This window comes from Epinephelus lanceolatus, chromosome 8 (assembly GCF_041903045.1).
Source record: "Epinephelus lanceolatus isolate andai-2023 chromosome 8, ASM4190304v1, whole genome shotgun sequence".
In the NCBI taxonomy this organism is placed as follows: Eukaryota; Metazoa; Chordata; class Actinopteri; order Perciformes; family Serranidae; genus Epinephelus; species Epinephelus lanceolatus.
Window position 1 is genome coordinate 45613632 of NC_135741.1, and position 25687 is coordinate 45639318.

The 25687-nt window shown below is 43.1% G+C and overlaps 2 protein-coding genes across 14 annotated transcripts in view; one reads left to right on the plus strand and one right to left on the minus strand.

Moving 5' to 3' along the window:
* The window catches only part of asxl1 (ASXL transcriptional regulator 1), a 62271-nt gene extending 45841 nt beyond the window's left edge, over positions 1 to 16430 (plus strand). For 3 of the 5 annotated variants that reach the window (XM_033628213.2, XM_078170356.1, XM_033628214.2), the window contains 10 exons: positions 262 to 463; positions 1340 to 1509; positions 1710 to 1794; positions 2958 to 3124; positions 9793 to 10012; positions 10145 to 10287; positions 11227 to 11323; positions 12011 to 12116; positions 12302 to 13274; positions 13366 to 16430. In XM_033628213.2, the coding sequence (XP_033484104.2) occupies positions 262 to 463; positions 1340 to 1509; positions 1710 to 1794; positions 2958 to 3124; positions 9793 to 10012; positions 10145 to 10287; positions 11227 to 11323; positions 12011 to 12116; positions 12302 to 13274; positions 13366 to 15960 (4758 nt within the window). In that variant the 3' untranslated portion in view covers positions 15961 to 16430. Of the gene's footprint in view, positions 1 to 261; positions 464 to 1339; positions 1510 to 1709; positions 1795 to 2957; positions 3125 to 3164; positions 9657 to 9792; positions 10013 to 10144; positions 10288 to 11226; positions 11324 to 12010; positions 12117 to 12301; positions 13275 to 13365 lie in introns of those variants that run through there. The other 2 variants (XM_033628215.2, XM_033628216.2) reach the window with 2 other exon arrangements.
* A 1554-nt stretch (positions 16431 to 17984) lies between these two features.
* The window catches only part of myt1a (myelin transcription factor 1a), an 89994-nt gene continuing 82291 nt past the window's right edge, over positions 17985 to 25687 (minus strand). For 8 of the 9 annotated variants that reach the window (XM_078170361.1, XM_033628219.2, XM_078170359.1 and 5 more), the window contains 2 exons: positions 23690 to 23833; positions 17985 to 19107 (listed from right to left, as the gene is read on the minus strand). In XM_078170361.1, coding sequence (XP_078026487.1) covers positions 18964 to 19107; positions 23690 to 23833 — 288 coding nt within the window. In that variant the 3' untranslated portion in view covers positions 17985 to 18963. The remainder of the gene's footprint in view (positions 19108 to 23689; positions 23834 to 25687) is intronic. The other variant, XM_078170360.1, reaches the window with a different exon arrangement.

Consider the following 25687-nt stretch of genomic DNA (forward strand, 5'->3'; position numbering starts at 1 on the left):
CAGAGCTTGCCCCAACTGTAGTGCTCCTCACAGCAAACACTATTAGATATTTTCCTGACTATTGAACAGCTACGACAATTGTTTGAGCTGAGTGTCTGCGCAGTGGAATATGAAAAATACGTATTGTAAGGGAAATACACCACACCACAGGATAAACGTGATCTGTTGAATCTCACATTTATGTGACCACAGAATCAACTGATAGGAGAAAACTTTGTGATGTGCATCTCCCATTACACTGTTTTTCTTCACACTTTGTAGAAGAACGCCCTCCAGTGGACGAAGACAACATCAGAGTCAGAGTCACCAACGGAGCCAGCCAGCAGCACTGTCCCCCCAGCTCCCAGCAGCAGCACCCCTGCAGCAGGCATGGTTGTGGCCCCAGTCGGCCCCACTGAGGCCACTGAGCAAGAAAGCTGCGACTCCACCGAGACCACCGCTGCTGCCAGTGGAGATAATGACGGTAACACTACACCACACACCAGTGACCTCTCAATGCATACATTAGCACAAACCTCTCCGATAGGGTTTTTATTACATTGGGGCAGTCATGCCGAGCCATGCCCGGAAACACTTGATTGGTTCTTCCATTACATAATGTTAGTGTGGTAAAAGACATAGCCTACCATGCTCACCAGTGCTGATTGTGCTTTTTTTGCTGAATTTGTCTCATTCTCATGAACATGATATCCCAAAAACACCTGAAGGGAATTTAATTTGGCACAAATGTCTATTTGAATGGAAGAATAAACTGATTAGAATGTTGTGGTTGAAGGTCAAGGTCATTGTGACCTCACAAAATAAGTTTTTGGCCATAATTCAAGAATTCATTCTCTAGTTATGGTAAAACTTCACTGTGACATCATAATGATCTGCATAAAACACTTCTCTGGACATTATTCAGTGTCATCTCAGGAACAGAAGGGGAGGCATTTGGTCAGATACTGAATTGGTGACTCAAAATTTGGTTGCCCACCTTGAAACTGCTGATTGTATAGATCTTCTGTGCTGTCAAGGGGAAGATGGGTTTGAAGCATCCATGTTTTCACAGACTTGGATGAAACTGTAAGAGAACATGACTAGTGTGCAGAGGCATACAACTATGGGGTGGTAATTCTAGTTTTTATCATATTAGGACTTCTTTGGTGATGTCACATATTCAAGACTTATTTAATATGATGTATAATAAATTATTGCTTGAGTGCTCGTCATTCTGTAGCCTTTCCTGCTGCTTTGAGCACTGGTACTCTAATAGCATTAATAGAGTGAGTGCGTTACCAAAATATTTGCGCTGTTCAGAAATGTGTGTGACAGAAATGTATTTTCCTCTGACCTGAAGCCTCGGTGGACGAGAGCTCGTCCAGTGCCTCCTGCTCCACAGAACTGCAGGCTTCCAGCACCCAGCCCCAGACCCGCCTCAGCAGGGCAGCAGGACAGCAGGGACGCACAGACACACAGCAGGCCCAACATGTTCAACACACCCAGACCAGACTGAGCCGCTCAAGACAGGTCAGTGCCATGCGTAAATCCAGTGGCTGCTCCATGGATATAATGGAAATTCTAATATGTGAGGTCATTAGCCATGTCTCCCTGTCATGTCATGTGTTTGGATTTGATCTGAGGAAGGGGAAAACAGTGCTGCTTAACATACTGACTGTAGAATTGTCTACTGTGTCCACCTGTCCATCCCACTAATTATATTGCTGCAGTCAGGAAGGCAGAGGAAAAAAGCAGTCATGATGCCTCGTGTTGTCCTCACCCCTCTTAAAGTGAATGGAGAGCACGTCCCTTCAGGTAAGAACCACTCTTTTTCCAGAGAACAACAGCAATAATAATACACAATGGAACAATCAGCTTACCTTTAAAGTTTTGTCATGAGTTAAATTCAAAGGCTACAGTTATGACCTAACCTTGGTTAGCAGGGGGGTAGACAAAATAGGGTGCCTGACTCTGGCCCCCTCCTGACACCAGCAGAAGAACATAGTAAACAAAACTTAAACAGACTCAAGCATTATTTATTTTTATATTGTGCCCCTCCCCAAATGAAAATACAGGGAAAAAAAGTTGAAAAAAGGTAAACGGCGGAATGTCCCCTTTACTAATAATTATCCTCATCCAACCCGAGTCCGCTGCTTAAAATGAAAACACAGGCTAAGGAAAAGCAATGCAAAAAAAGAAAAAACAAAGAGGCCTCACTCACTGGGTTGGAATAAAAATGAACAATCTGATCCTACTTGGTCATTTGGTCAGTTTCTTTCTGGCCCTCTACACAAACACGGTGGAAGAAACACCAAAAACACAAGTCCATGGAAGGTTTTTTTTCTCCCAAGGCAGGCTGTCTCCACTCGACCTCCGTTCTCCTTCCTCTTTTCCCAACAAAATCAAGAACCCCCCCCCCCCAAACAATTCCCTGCTCCTTTGTCTCCTACCAGCCACGTTGTTTCACCAGTGTGCAGCACACCTGAACACAATTAACTCACAGGAGGGAACAAGATTAGAGCAGGGGTAAGAGGGAGACACTGCAAGACACATTAAGATTATATTAGAAGGCTAATCTTTTTTAAAACCCTCTAGCAATCCTGTGCATGACTCTCCCCTCACCTTTGTGGTGGTGTCACAACAACACACCAGTAAAGAAAGCAAGAAATCAGAGTGCTGATTGGTCTGTTGGGTCGGACGTCAACATTAACCCAATTAGTAAACACAACTGGAAGGAACAATACAGAGAAGATAAAACTCATCATTTTAAAACAACAGGACACCAATAAAATTAATTTCACTGATTCCAGTATCTGAATGCAAAGTGTTCTGTGGAAATGCCCCCCCACACCCCCAGGCCTGACAGGCACCTGAAGAGGCCAGGAACATCTCGGGGTGGTGGGTGCTTAGCTGCCTGAAGCTGCAGATAGCTTTAGAACCATGCTGAGCAGTTGAACCTGTGGTTTTTGCTGTGACAGGGCCTATGAAGAGGAGTCGAGGAGGGGTGGATGTAGACTTTGAAACACCTGGCTCCATCCTGGTCAACACCAACATCAGAGCCCTCATCAATGTGCGGACCTTCTCAGCCTTCCCCACACACTCACAGCAACAGCTGCTGCAGCTGCTGCCAGAGGTGGACCGACAGGTATGTTGTGTTTCTGTCCTTATAGTGAATCTTCAGCTTTAATGTCTGTGGTGATGTTGCATCCACTAACCATCACACATGGAATGAAACAGTAGAAACAAATCAAATCTTAGTGTAGTGTAGTAGCAGGAGTCAACATTACATACCATTGCTCTACAGCTGTCAATCTCACTCATTGTGAAATTAAAGCTAAATAGAGATAAATTGACAGACCAGGCTGATATCAGCCTAACTATGGACTGGTTCAAGGCAAGCCTGAGCCAGCCCTAACTAAAGCAAAAAGGAGCCAATTATGCATTTCGCATGTTGTGTCATGAGATTCGCTCTGTGCATAATGGCCATTAGGTGTGCCTTTAAAAGAATCACATGCTGATTAGCAAAGAATCCAGCAGGTGCACCACAAAATGGCAACAATAATAGCAATAACAACTATTATTCTACTGTACAAGATTTTATTGTGAAGATTACATTTCATAAGATAATGAGATACAGTAATGTTAGAGTGCAACAGATAAAGAGTAGGTCCAGACTGCATACATCTTTATAAAGATACCATGAATGTAAATTACAATGTACATGAATATTCTGATAATGAGATATAATGAAAAACTGTAGAGGAGAAGGTACTTTCCACATACATGATATAATATGTGAGTAGGAGAATGTGAATATTATTTACACAGTGGATGTAAAATCTAATTTTCTTAATAAGGGAAAGGTATTGATGTCTGTTAATTAAAGGAGAAACAGACCCAAACATGACAGACTGCGCTACCTGGGCATTACCTTTGATGTAGGGCTGCACGATATTGGGAAAAAAAACGGATATTGCGATTTTATTTATTTTTTTGCAATATATTGCGATATTAAAAAATACAAGAATTTTCACCAGATGACTTAAAGTAAGAAAATTAAGAAATAGTGGCGGGGCTTTTACTAGCCACAACTGTAGAGGTTACCAGCTTCATTTGAAACAGACTACATTGTAAAAGGGCCGTTATTTATTAAACCCTCTGTATCTTTATATTTTTACTTTTTATCTGCTCCTGTTGCCTTCATAAAGTTAATGCATCGCGCCGTCATTTCAAACCCAACACTTCCTGAATTCATAATGAATTGAAGGAGTAATGATGTATAACTATCTGTGAAATGAATAAATAAAACAAGTTCAAGTAATAGTAATAATGAGTATAATAAGTAATAATGTGATGCAGCAACCGACTAAAAAAGAGCTATCAATGCACAGAAGCATAATAAGTGACATTAACAGTATCTAACAATACACACTATCTCTCTACCAGCATCTCCCTCTCTCCCTCTCCTACACACACACACACATGCACACACCTCACCTCCTGATGCTTTCCTTATAGGTCAGTTATACAGGATATAGTTTTATACAGTCCATGGCAGCAACAGTCATGTTTACAACAACAAAGTCACTCTTTAAAACCCAATAATATCTCACTGGAATATAAATTTTCCTCCTGACATCACAATACTGAGTGAAGAAATTCACGTTATCACAGCATGAAGACAAACATCAGTATCAGTCTTTGCTTTCGTTAAAATTTTCAGCCAACGCCAGTTATTCTTTTGACAAGCCCACCCCTCCTTTAGAGGTGGCCCAATGTAAAAGACCTAGGAATTTTCCTCCAACTTTTCTGTCCTCTGATTTGTGTTGTTTGGCTTTGAAACAGCTGATAGATGATCTCTTATCCTGTCAAAAATCCCAGGATAATATTGACAGATTATATAGACGCTTCTGTGATTTGCTATATAAAGAGATGGATACGGTTCTCATACAAAATTCTTCCAGGGTTAACACCTGTAAGAAGAAGAAGAATCTCTGTAAGAAAAATAAACCTTTTTGGAATGCTGAATTGGACAATTTGTGGAAAAATCTAAAAGCCACTGAGAGGAGATTTCTTAAAAACAAAATGCCTTCACAGAAAGCAGCTCTTAAAATGGAATATAAACATTGTCAGTTGCTTTTTGATAAAAAGCTACAATTTTGTAAAAGAAGATTTGATCGTGGCTTGTCTCTTAGTTTAAAGCATTTGCAAATTAAAAATCCTCAGCTTTTCTGGAGAGAAATTAATAAACTGGGTCCTAAGAAAGACTCAAAAATTCCAATGGAAATTGTGCTAGAAAATGGTGATCTTGAGCATAAGCTTGACTTGGTGCTCAACAAATGGGAGAATGATTTTACTGTTTTATTTTCTGGCAATAATGGCATAGATGGTTTTGATGAGACTTTCTTAGAATATATTTGTGCTGAAAAAAAGTCCCAGGAAGAGAAGTTTGCACACGAAAATTATGAGCCCAATCAGCTATTAAAATTCAGATATTACACTTGAAGAGGTTAGTAAAGCTGTTGAGTGTGCTAAATTGAGAAAAGCTTCTGGCATTGAGGGTCTCTCTAATGAAGTACTGAAAACACCTAAATTGTTACAGTTCCTGACCCATTTCATGCAAGTATGTTTCAAATCTAGTATTGTGATAGTATTCTGATTGGTACAAATCACTCATTAAACCAATTCCAAAGTCAGCCAAAAACGACCCAAGGGTCCCTCTCAACTATAGAGGTGTCAGCCTTTTAAGCACAGTTTATAAATTGTTCTCTAATATTCTAAACTCCAGGCTGTCTCAATATCTAGAGGCTGAAAACATTCTAGTGGAGGAGCAGAATGGATTTAGAAAACATAGATCCTGTCTAGATCATAATTACACCCTAAGTCTACCTTTGTTTGTATTATTGATTTCAGAAAAGCTTTTGATTGTGTTCACAGAGATTTGTTGGAGTTTAAACTTATTTCAGCTGGTGTAGATGGTATATTTTACAAAGCTGTTAAAGCTTTATACAAAAACCCAGTGGCATGTGTTCAGGTGAATGATATGAGGACAGGGTGGTTTCCCACTCCACTAGGAGTCAAACAGGGAGATGTTCTCTCTCCTACCCTCTTTTCGCTGTTTATAAATGATTTAGCCCAGCAAATTAAAAATGAAGATATTGGAGTGCAAATAGGTGATATGAATTTAAACATACTTTTGTATGCGGATGATATTGTTATCCTGGCAGAGAGGGAGGAGGAGTTGCAGTCCCTGTTAGACATTGTTAACCATTGGTGCCAAAAGTGGAGAATGTCAGTTAATCAAGAAAAAACTCAAGTCATACATTTCAGAAAACGTGGAGTAAGTAGAAGCACCTTTAATTTTTATGTTGGAGTTAAGCCATTATCTTACACAAGGGCATACAAATACCTTGGTTTCACCCTGGATGAATACCTACTGTTTGAAGAAGGTATTAATACCCTTGTTGATGCATCAGGCAGAGCATTAGGTTCTATTATAAGTAAAATGAAGAATTGTAGAGATCTTGGCTATACTACCTTTTCAAAGCTCTATGATGTCTGTGTTTCTCCGATTCTTTTGTGTGCAGCTGGAATATGGGGAGGGAAGGAGTTTTCCAAGGTGAATGCTATTCAAAACCGGGCTATTCGTTGTTTTTTATGTGTGCACAAATTTACACCTGTGTTGGCACTCCAAGGCGATATGGGTTGGGAACCCTGTTTAATTAAGCAGAAGGGGGAAATGCTGAGGCTCTGGAATCGTCTGTCTTCTATGCCAGAGGGTAGAATAGCTAAAAGAGTTTTTAACTGGGATAAAGCATATAACTATCCTTGGTGTAGTGAAATGAACGCTGTCTTTAATGAAGCTGATCAACAACACATCTTCACAAATGGTCTGCGATGTAGTGTCAATTTTGTGAAGCATAAGTTATTCCTTGAGTATAAAGAAAAATGGGCCAATGACATCTGGTTTAAACCAAAACTCAGAAATTAATGTCAGTTGAAAAATGTTTATTGTCCCGAACCATATGTGGCTTTACCCCTGGATAGATCCAGAAGATCTCTGTGTGCCCAGTTGAGATTTGGGATTCTCCCTCTGGCTATAGAAGTAGGAAGGTTTAACTCTGTACCTGAGGAAAGGAGACTCTGTACCGTGTGTAATTTAAATGTAATTGAGGATGAACTTCATTTTCTGTTTCATTGTCCACTATATGATGAAGCCAGGCAGCTTTTATTTCAGAAAATGCAGAATGTGAAGCCTGAGTTGTTTTGGACTGAGGATGAGGTTAAGTTGGAATGGTTCTTCAGAGAAGAGGTTTTTACTATAGCTACCTTCATAAAAAGTGCCTGGAAATTAAGAAAGAATGAATTATTTGTGTGAATTCTATTTGAAATGTATAATCTGCGTTGTTTGTTTTGTTTGTACTCTGCTGATTATGTTTGCTGGCTTTGATTATGAAATTTGTGTCTTGTAAGCCCTTATAGGCTGGGCACCTTCACTGGTGTATGACACATAAATAAATAATAAAAAAAAAAAAAATCAGTCATTCATCCTGCTCTCTGTCCCTCCTCTACTGAGGACACTCACTGTCTGCAGGTCGGCTGCCTCAGGTACATGTTCAGATAAAGTGTTAGCCTACATACAGACAGCTTTCATTTTAGTTTGTCTTTAACTGTTTGCTGTTGGCACCGCGAGTGCGATGTGCTTGTGTCTACCGCGATCATAAATCATAATAGCGGAGAATGAGAGACTGTGGACAGAGCAGATTGAAATATGGCTTTCTAAATGCTGATCACATGTATTGATAAAGTATTGGCTTGGCTGGCAGAGGTTTTATCGCACTTACTCACAGTAACAAGTGTAGTAGATAGATAGATAGATTGGTGTCAGACTGTCGTTACAGCCCATCCGAGCGGTTCATGCCAGGCTCGAATCAAACCCCCTACTGGTGATGTAGGCATCGTCTCATTTGATGTTGCTCAATAAGACTGTCATCGTATTTTTTTTCTCAATAGACGCAGGTGTCAAAGCCGTGTTGACAGGAAAGAGGCAGGGGAGAAAACCGCAAAATCATCTGGGGCAGTGCAGGCGGGGCATCAAGGCCACTGTGGCCTTAGGGCAGATATTTTTTTCAGGGGCACAGGGCCAAATGAGGAGGGCACGAGAGCCGTGGCCCTCGTGAAATTCCTGCCCTGCCTGTGAGGCAAATTGTGATTTGTGATATTGGGCTTTATAAATAAAATTGAAATTGAAATTGAAAATTGGAAATTGAATTGTATGTTTGTGTACGGCACTTCAAATGTAGCTCCTGCCATCTGCTTGCGCTTTTTAGGTGACTACAACAACATTTCGGCTGGCACATGAACAGACACAGTGACTCAAATAATAGTAAAAGTAATAAAAATAGGACAAGAATAACCCGATGACATCACACACGTCGTGAAAGACGACCGGGGATAATTGGTGTGTACCATCGTGTAGTCTCTCATGTCTTTGGCCAAGTCATAGCATGATTATATGACTCCACAATTGTGTAATGTGACATAGTGACTTTCAGAACGGGCAGAAGTCGTGTAGTGTGTACCAGGCCTAAATCGTCCTTTACTGTTTCTCCCTCTTGCATGTTGCTCATTTTCAGTGTGTGACTGCAGCGTGTGCATGAGAGGGGGAGGCGAGCGGAGCGGAGCAAAGAGCTCTCTTCAGCGCTGCTTTTCTGAAGCAAAACAAAAGTTTACATGTTCTAAAAAGAAAACAGCGCATGTCCTGCAATGTGACTATCGTACATCGCGATGACGATGTTCAAACGATATATCGTGCAGCCCTACTTTGATGCGTGACTGACAGACAGTAGTCTTCTTTAGAACTTTAGAACTTTATTTTATTTTTGTCCCCAGTGGGGCAATTCATTTGCAGGAGTGTGGACATGACATATAACATACATATACATATACATATAAAACAACAAAACACAGAGGCAAGGCACAGATATACACACTGAGCATCACTTACTGCTGCTGGTCGCTGCTTGTGCATGCGCCCTCTACTTCTTAGTGTTGACAGAATGCTGACCTGCAATCTGTGAATTGTTTGACAATACAACAACTACTACAAGAGAAACATTTACGTTTTATGGTGTTTAAAAAAAAAAAGTCAATAAATCTGAGCTGCAGTTTAGGGCAGGTAGCACTATGGTCACTTTTTTGTATTTTTGAATTTTGTAACTGACATTTAGTGAAGTGTAACTCAGGCACACACTGGCCCTCATTTATCCATCTTGCATGGAAACGGGTGCAGATCTGAGCGCAGGATTCATCTTACGATAGGACACACGTGTGATTTATGAAACGTTCGTATCTGACCAATCCCAGCGTACGAATGATCAGGCCTTGATAAATGCGGCGGCTGAAATCAATCGTCATTAGCGTGTCACGCCCTTAAATATTTGTGGTTCAGAGGCCTCGCTCTTTGAGGTCACAACATGGAGAGGAGAAACATTGCAAAGCAGAGACACTTTTCCGAGCTGGAAATCGACACCCTCACGTCTGAGGTGGAGGTAAATAAAGATGGGCTTTTTGGAAGTTTAAAAACTGGCATTAAAGGAGCCCATAAAAACGCTGTCTGGAAGAAGATCACGGAGGCAGTCAACAGTGTCGCTGCTGACAAACGGACTCCAGCTGAGGTTTGAATAAAATTGTCAATAAGTATCCTGTCTAATGATGATGATGATGATAAAAAAAAAAAATGAATCTTTTATTCATCCATAGCCTAATAGCCTATGCCATGTAGTTGATCAAGTCACAATTCTTTACATTTAGGTCAAGAAAAAGTGGTCAGACTTAAAGCTGGCGACAAAAAAGCGTGTTGCTGCCCTTAGGCGCAGCAGCACGCAGACTGGAGGATGCCAACCAGACCCCAGCCTGACCCTGACAGGGACCGAGGAAAGAATCTCCCCACTAATTGGGTCAGAATCTATCTCTGGCATAAGTGGTGGTGATGGAGACACAGACGCACTTGCATCGGAGCCGGAGCAGAATGGTAAGTAACAGCCCTCCTTTTGCTTGCATTACAGTTAATTTAACCCTGACCGTACACTATTGTCCAAATAAATTGGCTTACACGTGTTACACAGGTACACATTTTTATAGTTTCGTTTAAATGCTGTTTCAGAGCCAGGCACCAGTGGCATGGCGTCCAGGTCTTCTCCCCAGAGTGGTCCCATCGAGCCAGACCCAACAAGCCAGGCAACCGAGGGCGAGCATGTGCCCTCCGCCTCCCGTGCTGGGCCAAGACCAGCAATCATCACGGCAGAGGTCCTGGAAAGGCAGGCACAAATTAGCCGTTTATTGGCTTCAGTTGTTAGCACGCTTGAGACAATTAATAACACACTAAAAGAAATGAACGAGAATCTAAAAAAAAAGACCTGAATAAAATGTTTAAATGAATAAACGTTGTCCATTGTCTGTATTGAATATCCCTTTAGCCAATAGCCCCTAGGCTATACTTGCATTACATTACTGATTAAATATTGTAGAGCACTTACACAACTTTAAGGTATACTTTACATTTTAGAAGCGATGAATGAGGTCCTGTCTCCTCCGTATAGCCCCCAGTGGAGGCTGGTTCCCTGGTCATTGGTTCATCTGGCTGCGCCGGCACATCAGACGGCACAGATTTCTGTTTGTGGATGTCAAATTTTAGAGTATAATAATGTATAGGCCTATCTATTAAATGTATAGTTATCATGTTTAGGCTGTTTAGCCTATCGTTATTTTTTATTTTCCAAAAAAATCAGTAGGGCCTATCAGTAAGAACATAGGCTGTTTTATGTTATTTTATTTTATTGTTTTATTCGTTTTGGGAATCCTTTTTTAATATGTAGGCCTACTGAATATGTGGCTGCTTGTGCTTAGATGACAAGTTTGAGCTTTGTTTAATAATTACTTTCAGACTCAGCCAGGTTTTGCTGTACTGCACCGCAAATCCACACTGAATCAAACTTGCGTACACGAGCTGAGACGTGACGTGAGATTTGATCGTAGCGTCCGCTCACATCCAAATTGATAAATGCCGAGCCTTGCGTGGAAATGGTCGTGCGCGCAGTTTTCTGCCATACGTTCGTTTGATAAATGAGGGCCACTGTGTTTTGCCATTTTTAGGGTTAGTGGGATGCATGTGAGGCATGGGCCACACTGCTCCTCAGATGTATTATTATTTTACTGTTATTTGCACATCATGTCTCTCTCTGGCAGATTGGACCAGATGGGATGGCCAGACTAAGCAGCTCAGCTCTCAACAATGAGTTCTTCACCCATGCCTCCCAGAGCTGGAAAGAGAGGCTGGCTGAGGGTAAGTGATTGGTCAACCATGAACAGGCTGCCACATTTTGCAGAGACTTCTGCCATGCTTAAATATTCACATTAGATGGAACTATGGGTAAGGAGTTAGGGATAGCAGAAGCAAAACCAGCAGACAGATGACCAAAATGTTGATATGAAAAAATATGCGAAGAAATCATAAATGCAAGCAGAGAAATTTGCTCCAAAAGGCAACAATTTGCTCCAGCATTCTTTACATGGTGTGAATAAATAGGAAGAATAGCAGTGTCGAAATAATAATAATACATTTTATTTATACAGCACTTTTACAGCTCTCAAAGACGCTTTACATTTAAAACCAGAGAAAAGAAGTACATACATGTAAGTGCAAAGACATAAACAGAAGACAAGGACAATATAAAACAACAAGGTGCAAAAGCATAGTGCAAAAACAAAGAAATAATCCAATGACAGACACCTTTGCATGATCTAAGTGAACCAGTCCATACAGGGACCTGTCTTTATACTTCTGATGGCAGCACTGTCCTGGAACATTACTACTACACCTGCTGCTTATCAGAAGTCACCATACATAAATGATCCCTGGGGTCAAACTGTGACTAATTATTTAAACAAGTGAAGGGTAGCTAAGTCAGGTTTATACAAAAACTTATACTGATTGTTAGGGTTGACCCGAATCATTGTTTGACACATTTAGGTGAGTTCACCCATGAGATGCAGGTGCGTTTCCGGCAGGAAATGGAGAAAGAGAAGAAGGTGGAGGCGTGGAAGGAAAAGTTTTTTGAAGAGTACCATGGGCAAAAGTAAGAGCCAATCCATTCCATCTGACTTTAAATTCAATGTTTACACAACAACCATATAAGTTTTCAGTCATAGTTTTATTTAGAAAATCCTTGTTGTAGATCTTCATTTTGACAAGGCCACTGTTATATGCCAACAAATATCAGTGTTTCTGCCATGTGCTAAAGCGTTGTTTGTGTACCTGTAGGTCTGGCCTGACACAAGAAGAGTCCTTAAAGCTTACCATGAGTGAAGCCAATGAAGTTGCAGCCAGTGTGCTGGACAGTGATGTGGCTGTGGTTGCAACTGGTGCCCCCAAAAGACGCAGTGTGGGTCGGCGTAGGAGAGACGGCAGAATGCGGAGACGCACGCGAGCTGACCTGCGTCGGAGGGCCCGTCGTACCCTCTGCAAGGCCACTTCTCCAGCGCTGCAGTCTGCAGAAGCAGCTGAGGCCAGCACTGCACTGGACATCTCAGCGGTCTCTCTTGGATCTCCCATGTCCGACAACACGGTGGTTCAAGGCGAGGTGGTGCTGCAGGCTGAGTGTGGCGTGGAGCTCCCAGCTGAGAGTGCCGCCATAGAGCCAAAGCCTTCTCCCACTCCAGAGCCAGTCACACTGCCAGCCTCCACTCCTACTCCCACTCCCAGCCCCAGCCCAGCCTCCACCAGCGCAAATGAAGAGCCCGAAGCTGTGGCCCGCCTGCTCCCAGAGGAGGCTGCACCTGCACTGGCTTCCACCTCCTCACCTTCCTCCTCCTCCTCCTCCTCCTCCTCTTCTTCGTCTGCCTCATCGCCTGTCTCCTCACCCTCCTCACCTTCTGATAGACAGGGAGCTTTTGCTGCAGGACTGGACTCTTCGTCATCCTCCTCAGCTTCCTCCAGTGCTGCAGTAGCTGCTGACCCCCTGGATGACACCGCCTCCGTAATCACCTCCATCACAGGGGGCACCACCACCAGCAGCCGTGAGAGTAGCCCCTCAGCCAGCCCAGCCACCACCCCTGTACCCAGTGCTCAGCTCAAGGAGCAGAAAAGAAGGCCAGATGAGACTCAGGCCTTCTCCAGCTTCCCCGAAAAGAGGCCGCGGCTTGACGACCGTCAGTCCTTTCGTACCACAATTGACAGTGTCCGTTCGGAGAAGCCGCAGCCGACTACAGAAGAGCCCAAGGTGCCGCCTATCAGGGTAAGACTGTGTGCACAGATTTTTTGCCTCTTCAGCAATTAGTTGTTATCCAGGTTGTATCTGACTCACTGTCCATGTTTCTCTGTCCCAGATTCAACTGTCCAGAATCAAACCCCCCTGGGTCAAAGGTCACCCCACCTACCAGATCTGTCCCCGGATCGTGCCCCCCGGCGAGGGTTCGCGGCGGTCGGGGACGGGGGGCGCGCGTACCCTGGCGGACATCAAAGCCCGTGCCCAGCAAGCCCGTGCCCAGCGCGAGGCCGCTGCTGCTGTTGCAGCCACTGGCGACAGGGCAGGGCCGGCCGGGGTCAGGCTGCGGCCTGCTGCTGGGCTACAGGATAGCAGCAATGGACGACGAGCACGAGAACATCCAGGACCTATCGAGCCAGGAGGAGGAGGAGGAGGAGGAGGAGGAGGAAATGGAAGTGGAAGAAGGGGAGGTGGTGGGATGGAGGAGCAGGGATCGTCTTCAGGCACTAATTCGTCTGGAACACAACTACAGCTTCTCAATGTAGAGCCTACGCCCCAACCACCCCCCTCCTTGTCCACTACCTCAACCTTTATTTCCCTGGAGCCCCCGCAGACCCCAAGCCCTCCTCAAGAGGAGGCAGCTGGGAGGCCTGAGACTGGAGAGGATGTAGAAGCAACATCAGCCAGTGTTCAGAGCTCGTCTACTGGTATCACAGAAAAGGCAGCTGATTCATGCTCTTTAAAGTCTGAGGTGCCTGAGCCTGTTGCCGCCTCCTCAGAGATGGCTCACCAGGGTTGTGAAAAACCCTTACTGGCACCGACCTCCATTCCAGATTCCCTTCCCAGGTTTGGGGCTCAGGGTGTGGATGTGATTCAGACGCTAGCCAGCTCCTGTCAGCCCAAAGATCAGGTCCAAGGGAAGGAGGCTGCATTGGGTGGTGTAATCCAACATGGCTCCCACCACGTGGAACCCCAGGAGGTGTTTTCTCACTCAGCTGCAGAGAGACGGCAAACAGACGTATCCTCTCTCCAACAAGCAGACTCCTCTGGCGGAGAGAAAGACGACGAGGCTGCGACACATAGTGATTCCACAGAAACAGCCTCTGACTGTGAGAATGACATCCAGGAGGATGAGCAGCCACAGCCTGACCAGGACTGGTGCGCTCAACTGAACATTCAGCGAAACGGCCAGCTGGTCATCTGTAGCCCTCCTCCTCAGAACCAAAAGCCAGTCATCCAGGCCCACATGTCCAGCCGCCAAGGTCAGACTGTCATTCAGCCTTGCTTTCCCAAGGGTCTGCCTCACCCTCAGCACAGCGATCTTCAGTCTCTCCCCCCAGTCCAGCTGCAGGGGATCAGGGACAACAACACTGTGGTCAAAGTGGAGCCTGGAGATGATTGTAGAGGCTCCAGACAGAGCTCGACTGAAGAGGACTGCCGTGGAGGATTAAAGCCGTCTGTCACACATCCAGTTGCTTCAGCTGCCTCCAAGAGAGTGGCCAGCTCCATCAGACCAGTGTCCAGTGTGGAGGCCAACAACCCTTTGGTCACTCAGCTGCTACAGGGCAGCCTGCCTCTGGAGAAAGTTCTACCCTCGCACTCTGCCAACAGGCTGGAGATCAGCCGATTGCCAGGACCCCAACCCAGGCCACCAGTGGCACGGACCCAAGGGCCTCGTCACAGGCCTGAGGTCTTAGCACAGTCTCCTAGCCCCGAACTGAGTGCAGCCTCACAGATACACAGCAAGTCTCCAGCAGGTCACCCAGTCTCCTGTCTGATGGAGGCCCCGGCTGCATCACAGTATCAGTCTCAGCAGGCCCCCGGGGCTGTCCCGGTCATCACCTCTCTGCCCACCTCCTCATCCTCCTCCAGTTCTTTGTCCTTTAGAAGTAAGTCAGACCTTAGCTCTCAGCCCCCTGTGGGCTCTGCAGTTATAAAAGACTCTCATGGTCCTCAGCCCCCTCAGGGGGTCACTCCAGACAGGCCCCAGCCAGCCCACCGAACCATGCCTAATGGCCCCTCTCCTCCACATGCAGACCCCTGTCCCACCGACGTGGTGCCTACCATTAAGATTAACTGGCGCCCTCCCCAGTCTCATCTCCCCCACTCTCACCAACAGCAGCTGTCTCCTGCATCCACCGTAAAGAATGAAGGCAGTGTGCGGCCCACGTGTCAGGCCCTTGCCAAATCATCCCCCATTAAACCCATGAGTGTTACCAAAAAGGAGCCTGGGAGCTCTACGGACGGCTACCTGAGCGGAGGGGCCATGGAGGGACTCCTCAACATGGAGATGACTTTAGCCAGGATGACAAAGAAGGAACACAGCAAAGCTACCTATTCCTCTGGCTCTCCCTCCTCCTCCTCCTCCCCCTCTCCCTCCTCCTCTGCCTCCACCCTTCCCTTCCAGCTGTATGGGAAACTCCCCAAGCATGGTGGCATCGGAGGGGTGAGCTACACAGCCAATGTGTCAGTGATGGACAGCGGCAGTTTCTCCCGGAGCATGGCTGACAGTGTGCTCCAGCTGCGCCCACGCATGGCCTCCAGCCAGACCACCCTCAGCATCCAGGCCTTTACTGACAGTACAGCTGAGGAGGTGGCTCTCAAGTGTTCGTGCCGCCTCAAAGCCATGATCATGTGCCAAGGCTGCGGTGCATTCTGCCATGACGATTGCATCGGGCCCTCCAAACTGTGCGTGTCTTGTCTGGTGGTCAGATAGTATGTTGAAGTCCCTGTGCACTTTAGAACTGCTATCTGGACTGGGAGGCTCCAGAGTGTACAGAAGCCTGATTAACATAGAGCACACAGGAGGAGCCTGACAGGCAAGATTTGCCTTGTATAATATGACTGGTCTGTATTTTTGTTGTTGCAGATTTTCTGATTTTTTTTTTTTTTTTTTTTTTTTTTTTTTTTTTAGCTGTACTTATATATTATTATTATGGTTATTGTTGTTGTTATTAATATTAATTATTATTATTATTGTGACTTTGGGGCATGGTTGATTGTAACTTGTGCCTTTTTTGTTTTCTTTCCTCAAAAACATTTACCTCATCTTATCTTGCACCACCTGTCATCATTTGGTGGCCATCATTGTTTTGGTCCTTCGTCTGCTTAGTGGACAGGGACTTATTGTTGTCTCTTTGCGCAAAGAAGTATTTTTTTAACCATTAAAATGAGTAAATGACATTGTTTCATTGGTTTGTGTTTTGCCTCATTTCATGGTTCCCTTTAACTCCTGTCTGTAAAGTACAATGAACAAATAAAGTGATCATTGAACGGTGATAGGGTCCTTGAAGCCTTTGATGAACAGAAATTAATCACAAATACAGAGCACGTCCAGTATGACAGCCCCAGACAGCCCTTTAGGTTCAGCCTATAGACAGATTCGCTCTGAAAGTCCACCATGTTGACGATAGCGGTGGTCCATACCATGGAATACCAGGATGTTCATATCAAAATGGCTAATGCACAAGCTTCTAGAGGAGAGCAGGGTGTCATTCATCAGATGAATTCAGTCAATCAATGACTAAATTGTTACATGAATTACACAAGATGCAACTTCAGTGAAATTTGATCCCATCAGCTCCTTTAACTTGGGCTCTGTAGTCCTTTTTTGCATCTTCTGACACTGTTGGCTGCTGCTTTATAATTGTCTGTTTTTGCAGATGGTTCTGCTTGTGGAATTAACTATCCACACATCCCAGTCGCTCCATCCAGACAGTGCTGCTCTGCAGCCACCTCAGACTGAATACAGTGATTCACAGCATGACTGAGACAACTCTTATTTTCATTGTCACACCAGTCCTTATTCAGTGTTAAGCACTTGCTGCTCTCCGTCTCTCATCAGAGTCCTCTGGTAGGTCTTGATATCCACTGAAAACTGCTGTGACACAGAGGCCGTCAAAAAAAAATTTTTCAACACCTGTGTAATGGCTAGCAGGATGCGAGTTTGGCTGATGCCCATTTCTTCTCCATCTTTCCTTTGTTTACTGTTGTCTACATTTTAAGTGTAAGAAGTTGGCGGGAGAGTTTAGGGACTGGTGAGTTGATTTCCTCATTCTGATGAGTGACTCGTAGCTACACACCACCACCGTCCAAAGTCAACCACAAAAAGCACCAAGACTTGCAAAAATAGACAAAAGAGCCTAAGTTTAGCAGAGCTGACAAAAAGGCAGCTGAAAGCATCCGAGCCATGCTACGTCATTCGTAATAGACTACTTCTGAATATTTCCATTACCACCAAATGATTTACCAAATATTAAGCATTTATTGTAATGAATGTGTTAACTACTCAATCTCATGCATGTGTGCATTCTCTCTGAATGTGACTTTCCTTTGGTGTTTATCCCATGGATACCCAAAACAAGATTAAGTGTCAGTAGTGCTGATCTGCCCAACCTCAAATAAAGGATGCAAGCTGCTGGCTCGCTTGAACAGAACACTGATCAGCACTACTGAGGAGGGATTGGGGACAGAAACATCTGTGTGAAGCCTCCCAATGAGTCACTGCAAAGGGAAGCAGGCAGTAGGCTAATACATGTGACAACATGGCTGTATTAAGGAGGATGTAGTCACTTTCATTACCAATACCAGTGAATTGGCTTTAACACATAAGTGATCAGGTTATGGGGTTGGGGGGAGCACAGCAACAAATAATTAACCAGAGTTTGTAACTTAGAGTCCTACACCCCAAAATAATACAGCAAAATGTTGAAGTTTGAGTCAATACAAAAATACAACCAGTCTGGTCCACCTTTACTGTGGGTTAACCTTTATTTCAAGAGCAACTCAAAGACTAATCCATACACAGCCATTGTTAACACATAGACAGTCCAAAATAAATATTCACCATCACTTTGTTCTTCATCACCAAGTAAATACCAAATATGTGCAGTTCAATATTCCCAGTGTATTGCAATGTACTCAAAATAGTTTGTGAAAATAAAAAGGAAAATCATATAAACAGAAGCAACAAAACAAAAAAATCTTTAGAAAATTATTAAAAAACTTTCAGTTACAAAATATTTGCACTTAAAAAGATTCCAGTATTTTAAATAAATAATAAGATATATAAAACAATTCATAGTTGATATCTTAAAATATTTCCTCTTTGTTCAACAATGCAGAGGAAATTATTCCCTTATCTTGGTTACCCTTTAAAATCTTCTCAGGTAGCATTTTGAAATTAAAAAAAAAAAAAAAAAGTTAATAAATAGATAATGAATAATAAACAGGCCAACATAAAAAAAAATAATACAGAAGACATGAATGAATAATTTATTAAACCAACATTTGCAAAGGACTTATAGTTATACAGCAATAGTAAGAATGAATCTACAAACTAGTCCTGGAGGTGCAACATCACTACGCTCATACAGAATACTATCAACATCATTGTGTAGAGATGGGATATGTTCACTAACTAAGAGAATCTGCTCAGCTCAGGCTGTATACTGCACTCTGTGCCTGCCTCTGTGTATACCTGGAGATGCCTTTGCTCACAGTAACAGTTTAATTCCAGTGTGTTAGCACACTTTACGTCCACACCCTTATCAGTTCACGCTCATACCATCAAAAAGCAACATGCAAACAGCAAACTAATGCAGAGAACAGATGACAGTTCCAAATGAGAGGAAGAATTACATACAGTATCTAAAGGGTTTGGAAAGAAAGAGTGGTGTAGTCACTGTGATGCCGCGCCCCCTGTCCTCCTCAAGTTCCGTCACACCTCGATGCCCTTCACTGCCTGGTTGATGGACTCAAGTAGAGCCCGATTCTCAGGGTTCTGGTAGCAGTCTTTATTGGTAAACATGTGGGTCAGGGTTTCCACATAGCTGTCAAAGTTCTGCTCTGACAGCGGCTCCTGCTGAACACACACAAGTTCACAAGTCACAACTTGACAAAGTTTGAGTCAAGTCAGATAAGTCTTGAGTCTTTAAAGAATAAGCGTTGTACACTTCCACTTATTACTCACACATAGGGCTGGGCAATATGACTTAAACATAATATCATGATATTTTTAGGCTATATAGCAATACATGACACATACATTACAACAGGTGCCCACACAGTCATCTCTGACAGTTGGTAGATGTCTAACAACGGCTACATGAGAAGTGGGAGAGGGTCATAGTTTTACAGGTCACATGTAATTTACCTTTCTCTGTGTCTGTCTGTCTGTCTGTCTGTCTCTCTCTCTCTACATATATATATATATATATATATATACACACACACACACACACATATATAGATTCAGGTTACTATTAGGGTTAGGGTTGGGGTAAGGCATTTAGTTGTGATGGTTAAGGTTCGGGCCAAGAAATGCATTATTTCAATGACTCACAAAGGTAGAAGTGCAAGTGTGTGTGTTTGTGTGTGTGTGTGTGTGTTTCATAATTTGTGTAATCTGTAATCATAATCTGTATATATAAGTAATGAATGTTTAGGGGCAATAAAAAAACAGTTAAGAACAACATATTAATACAAAATCATAGATATCAGTTGTAAAAAAAAAATAAAAAAGGGCAGAGTGTGAGCTCAGAGGAGATGAACTCCAGTTTTTATGTGTTGTTGTGTTGGTTGTCTTTTAGGCTGTGACATGCACTGACATATTTTGCTGCTTCTATGGTGCTGACACTATTTTCTCCAAATAGTTGTTACTTTTCAGTCTGGACAGAGAGTGTATCCAAATCTTGGAATTTACATTTTTGTAAAGAACTTTGTTCTGATGCCTCAGCAACACAAACTCAGCAGGGAGCCTTCGTTGCCGCTTGTTCTCTGAAGTAGGTTTAGTTTGTCTGGGCCTTTAGGGGAGGTGGGCCTAAAGACCAGCTGGCTAAGGGGACTCTACTCTGTGTTCTGCTGTTGGCAATGTAGAGCGCTGTAATGGTAGGAGTTAAGGTCACTTGTTTTTAGGTGTTTGTAGAATTTTATTGTTCTTTTTTTGTATCCTAATTAAAAAGGGAAATGGCTTAGTTCAGCTCAGCATTCATTTCTGGGGGTGTTTCTGTGGACTCTTGAGTATACTCTTGCAAATCTCAGAGTGTAGAACTTCAATTCAATTATAAAAAGTTCTCCTACCCTTGTCTCTGAGATTATTAATGACCAGATTGAAATTTCCTGTTGAGCTAATTTTGAGTCCCAAATATTTTTTAGCTGTGTGTGTGTGTTCTATGTCAGTGGAGCCCAGTAGAAACCTGTTTGGGTTTCCCTGACACCGAGGTCATTTCTGGAACACCATAAATCTAGTCTTTTCCAGATTAATTAGGGCCCAGGTCTGACAGAAGTTTTGCAGATGATCTAATTGCTGTTGTAATGCTTCCTTAGCTAACAATATTAGATCATCTGCAAAAGTAGGTATTTAATATCTGTGTCAGAAGGACTGAGACCAGGGATATCTGACTTCTGGACTTGTGGATCAAGCCTTCGCGGACTTCAGTTGTACGGAGTGTGACGTATGTACCATCATCACATAAAGTCTGCGAGGGCAGAGACTGCAAGCAGCTGATAGACAGCCCTCAAGACCGTTTTACTCATTGCCGTGGAAACGTTCAACTGTCGCTGCTGTCATATTCATATATATGTCTTATGAATAGTGCCTACTCATCTTGTTTGTGAATAAGGACAGGACTGAAACTCTAAAAATTGGGTATTACTTACATTAGAAACCTTCTTTTGTTGTTTTTCAGCCAATTATTTTTGCCTATTTCACTGCCTTATATTGCAGCCTGATAGGCTGCAATGATAAAAATGCATTTTCAGTCCCTCTACAGCCTAGACTTATACATATCCCCGTATCATGATGTGATTGAACAGTATTTCTGGCCTACACAATTCAAGAAGCATTTTAATAGACCTAACTATCAATAACTATTTTACACATTCATAAGTTTTTTTTCCCCCGCATTTTAAAAACCCACATCACATCCGTGTGGCAATGAAATGTGGGTTATCTAATCAGTGAAGTCTGCTGAAGTCTGCACCCCAAGCGGACTCTCTGCAAGTCTGCAGAGAGTCCGCTTGAGGCCCCTTGTGGACTGGCTGAATTTGGAGATTAGATTTGGAGCCCTAAGCACTCCCGGACTTCCCAGGAACGTGCTGGCAAAGTCCGCAAGTCTGCAAGTGCGTCGAACATTTGGGGTGAATCCAAATGAATCCAAACTCCTATATCAGTTTGTTCTCAGTCTCCAGTTGTTTTAATTATGATAGATTATTGAAATGCTTTTCATGTGATTTGTAATTTATGTTCATGGTTCAACCTCCAGTTTTACATAAATTCTCATGTGAATCAGCATCATATCAGTTTGCTGCTGCAGAGCAGACCTGTCCCCTCAACTATAGAGGCTACATAATTTGTGTCTGACTATAAGGTTAATGTTTTCAGAGGAAAAAAATACAAGACAACAGCTTTCACTGAAGATCAGTCAGATATATTCAGGGCTTCACATCTGTACAGATTTTATTTTAAGTATCCTCACATCTCACTGACCACAAGTCTCTGTGATGCTAAATACTTCAGTAATTAAAACAGTCCAATGTTAATATACAGTAGACTTTATAAATAAAATTGATTGATTGATTGATTGATTGATAGACTACATACAGTTTATGATACAGTTAAAATGGCCAAAAATGTGAATAACTGCGTTGCAGGACGATTTAAGATGTGCCCCTAAATTTTCTGCTTGTGCTTCTAAAATTTTTCAGTTAGGGGCTACAGTGCTCCTAGTTAAAGTTAGTCTGGAGCCCTGAGACGTAAGAGTGGATTCATCAGAACAAATGTTAAACAGGATGGGGCTGCAACTGTAGCCCTGTTTCACCCCTCTACTATTGCCAATTCTCACAGCACATTTAGCATTATTTGTGTATACTGTTATAATTATATCATAGTTTTTTTCCTACTACACCTTTTTCAATTAATTTCTGGAACAGTCCATTATGCCAATATGGTCTGTAGTTTGATTTTGTGGCATAAATCCAATCTAAATCTTGCTCAGGGCATTCTGTTGACTAAAGACCCATTTATGCTCAACGTTAAATAAGGCTCTGCGTTCATTTTGTCCATATTTCTGCACGTTTCCATAAAGCTTAAGGCTCATTTATGCTCCCTTTACGTACGAAAATGTATACGTCCGTTTCAAACGATGTTACCGTCACTGCCCACATACTTCTATGCGCCCTTTACGTTGGCATGGATGTTAATCATATGTTAACCAATATATCCACCAGGAGGCAGCCCAACATCAAAAGTTTATGACAACAACAAACTCAAAAACAAACATGGCGACTGTGGAGGAGATATTGATCATGTACCTCTTGCATAAAAGACAAAAAAAGGGGCAGCGACACTGCTCCCACGGTTCCTGGTGGTACTGCTCCGTTTGGCCCGTATCCGTAAGCTTTATGGAAACGTGCAGAAATACTGACAAAATGAAGGCGGAGCACGGACAGAAGGCTCCGTCCATATCCGGATCCGTATTTATCCGCACATTTCTGGGAGGGCGTGTCCTTTTCAAAAATGAAAGAGCCGTTGCTTTGTTGCCGGCCGTTTTCTCCGGTGTGTTAAATACACTTTAGAAAGGAGTGTCCCCAGACTATCAGAAGGCGGAGATCTCTGATTGTCTGGTGGCGAGACTACTGGCATGGCAGCTCTTAGCACAAAGAGGGTGAATTTTTGGTTCTGATTTTCTGTTGACCGTCATAAAATGCATCTTGGGACTTCAGTATGGATTTTATTCAACAAGTCACAGTTACCAGCCTACTAAGCCTCTTAGCGGCTTTTTTCATTGATAGTAGTTGTTACGTGCCCTATTGTTTAAATGGTACAAGGGCTTGCCATGGAGGGAGGGTCTAATCTTTTATAAAAACCTTGTTCGCTCACTTAGTAAGGGCTAATTGGTTTCATCCTGTAAAACTGAGGACCAATGTTTTTATGAACTTGTCCCAGTTTTTTGTGTTTTACACACACGAGGACACAGCTGCATGTGAGCATGTGGGTAACAAGGTAAACAATCCTGCCCAGCAACACATCTAAGTTTAGCACATCTAAGTTTAGTTTTGTTTATTGGCACTAAACACAAACAGCTAAAGCTGAGGTGTTTGTCATTGGTTTTGCAGGTATTTGGTCCTTTATCATTAACAGTGGGACCAGGATGGTGCTAAAAAGCAGAAAGCCAAGAGGTCACTACAATTCATCTGTCAGAGAATCTGTTTCACAGAATCCTAAATTACAACTTTGACCAGCCTTCCATCAGGCATTTCTATCAAGTCTACCACTGGATATCTCTTCTGTTCTTTTTCTCAGGACAGACAGAATGTAAACTGATAGGTCAGAAAGCTGATCAACTCCATTCAGGCTAAACTGATTATCCTATCTGTTAGAAGGAATTATTTCCTCCTAGTATGGCCTCTTTTAAAACAATGCAAAAGACATTGTATATATTCACCATGGCTGGCAAGCGGATGTTGGCCAGGCTGCGGATCAGGGCCTGACTCAGACCGGATAGCTCCAGGAACAAGGCCTCGTTCCTCTCCTCGATATGTTTGTTCTCCTCCTCCATGCTCTTCAGGTTCTTCTCCATGGAAGAGATCTGAAGCAGAGACAGACACAGAACACAGTCCTGAGGCAGAAACACAGAGAGCTTAACAATTCAACCAGTAATATACAGAATATTAAAGCTGCGAGCAGCGTTGGGTGGGACCTCGGCCTCAAGCCGTTTCGGGCTCCAGCTCACGTAGACAGTTAAAGACAAAAGTTTTAGACGACCCCTCTCCACTCTAGCTCACAGCTTGCTAAAACTTTCCCCTGGTGCTGTACTGTGGCTGTGTGTGGTTATGTGGTTCTTTAGCCACTAAGGAGAGGTGCAATTGAATGCGAGAGGATGATAAATCACTCAGTAGACCTCTGAACAATGTGTCTGCCTCACTTCTGAAATGATGGCTACGCCCCTGCTGTGTCCGTCACTGAGAGGGAGAGACAAGCTGTGTGAGAGCAGGCAGATGGAGGTGGCTTTGAAATGTCTCGAACTCCTCCCTTTAATTCCCAAACTGTGGGTCTAATCATCAATCTGAGCATACCAGCAAAGATATGCACTCGTCCTGAATGCAGATATAAAGTTTTTTTGTTTGTGGATTCAAAAATGCAGATTTCTGATGTCTGGCTCACAGCTGACAATTTCTCCGCATTTGCTCATCTTACTTTCAGAGGCAATAGCTCACTTCCTGTTGGGTTTAGGTCAGGGGTGTCAGTGAGTGATTTGTAGGTCTCAAAGAGACGAACAAGCCAGTTTTGGTTTGATCTTTCTACAACATTCGTATGGGTTGCAGTGGCCATTTTAAGGCAGATTGAGATAGTTTTAAAATGTGTTGAACTCCTCCCTTTAATTCCCAAAACATGGTACCAATTGTCAATCTGAGCATACCAGCAGAGAGATACACTCGTCCCGAATGCAGACATATAGGTTTTTATGTTTATGGAGTCCAAAATTTGATCTTGATCGCTAGTGGAACAAGTCTAGGTCACAGCTAACAATTTCTCCACATTTGCTCATGTTAATTTCAGAGGTACTAGCTCATTTCCTGTTAGATCTAGGTCAGTGGTGTCAATGAGTGATTTGTAGGTCTCGAGGAGACAAAGAAGCCAGTTTTAGTTTGATCTTTCTACATCATTCCTACAGGCGGCAGCAGCCATTTTAGTGTGTGTAGGTGGCGCAAAAATTGTCAAGAGGTTTTGTGACATGTCACATTTAAGAGGCACAAACTCATTTCCTGTTGGATTTAGGTCAGTGGTGTAAATGAGTGATTTGTAGGTCTTGAGGAAATGAAGAAGCCAGTTTTGATTTGACCTTTCTACAGCATTCTTACGGGCCGCAGCAGCCATTTTACTGTGTCTATGTGGTGCAAAAATTGTCAAGAGGTTCAAAACCGTTCAAGTAATGACAAAATTGTTCAGAGGAATTGTTTAGCAGGGCATGGTCTATCATGTGTGCATGTTTAAAGTCAATACAATAAACGGTGTCGGAGGAAATATTTTTTTAGTAAGAGAATTTTTGAAAAATGACATCTTACTTTGAAAGGGCAAATAGCTCACTTCCTGTTGGATTTAGGTCATGGGTGTCAGCGCGTGATTTGTAGGCCAAACACGCCAGTTTTGGTTTGATCTGTCTGCGACATTCCTACGGGCTGCAGTGGCCATTTTAGTGCGCCTAGGTGGTGCTAGAGAGTCCATTTTGGCAATTTAGGGGTTAATAATGTGTATTTGCTGTTTCAAATGAAGATTCTGCGTGATTTGTAGGTCTTGATGAGACGAACAAGCCAGTTTTGGTTTTGTCTTTCTAGGACATTCGTACAGGTCGCAATGGGCATTTTAATGTGTCAAGGTGGTGCGAAAATCACCGAGAGGTTTTGTGGGACATCACCTGTAAGAGGCCATAAAATCCACACCA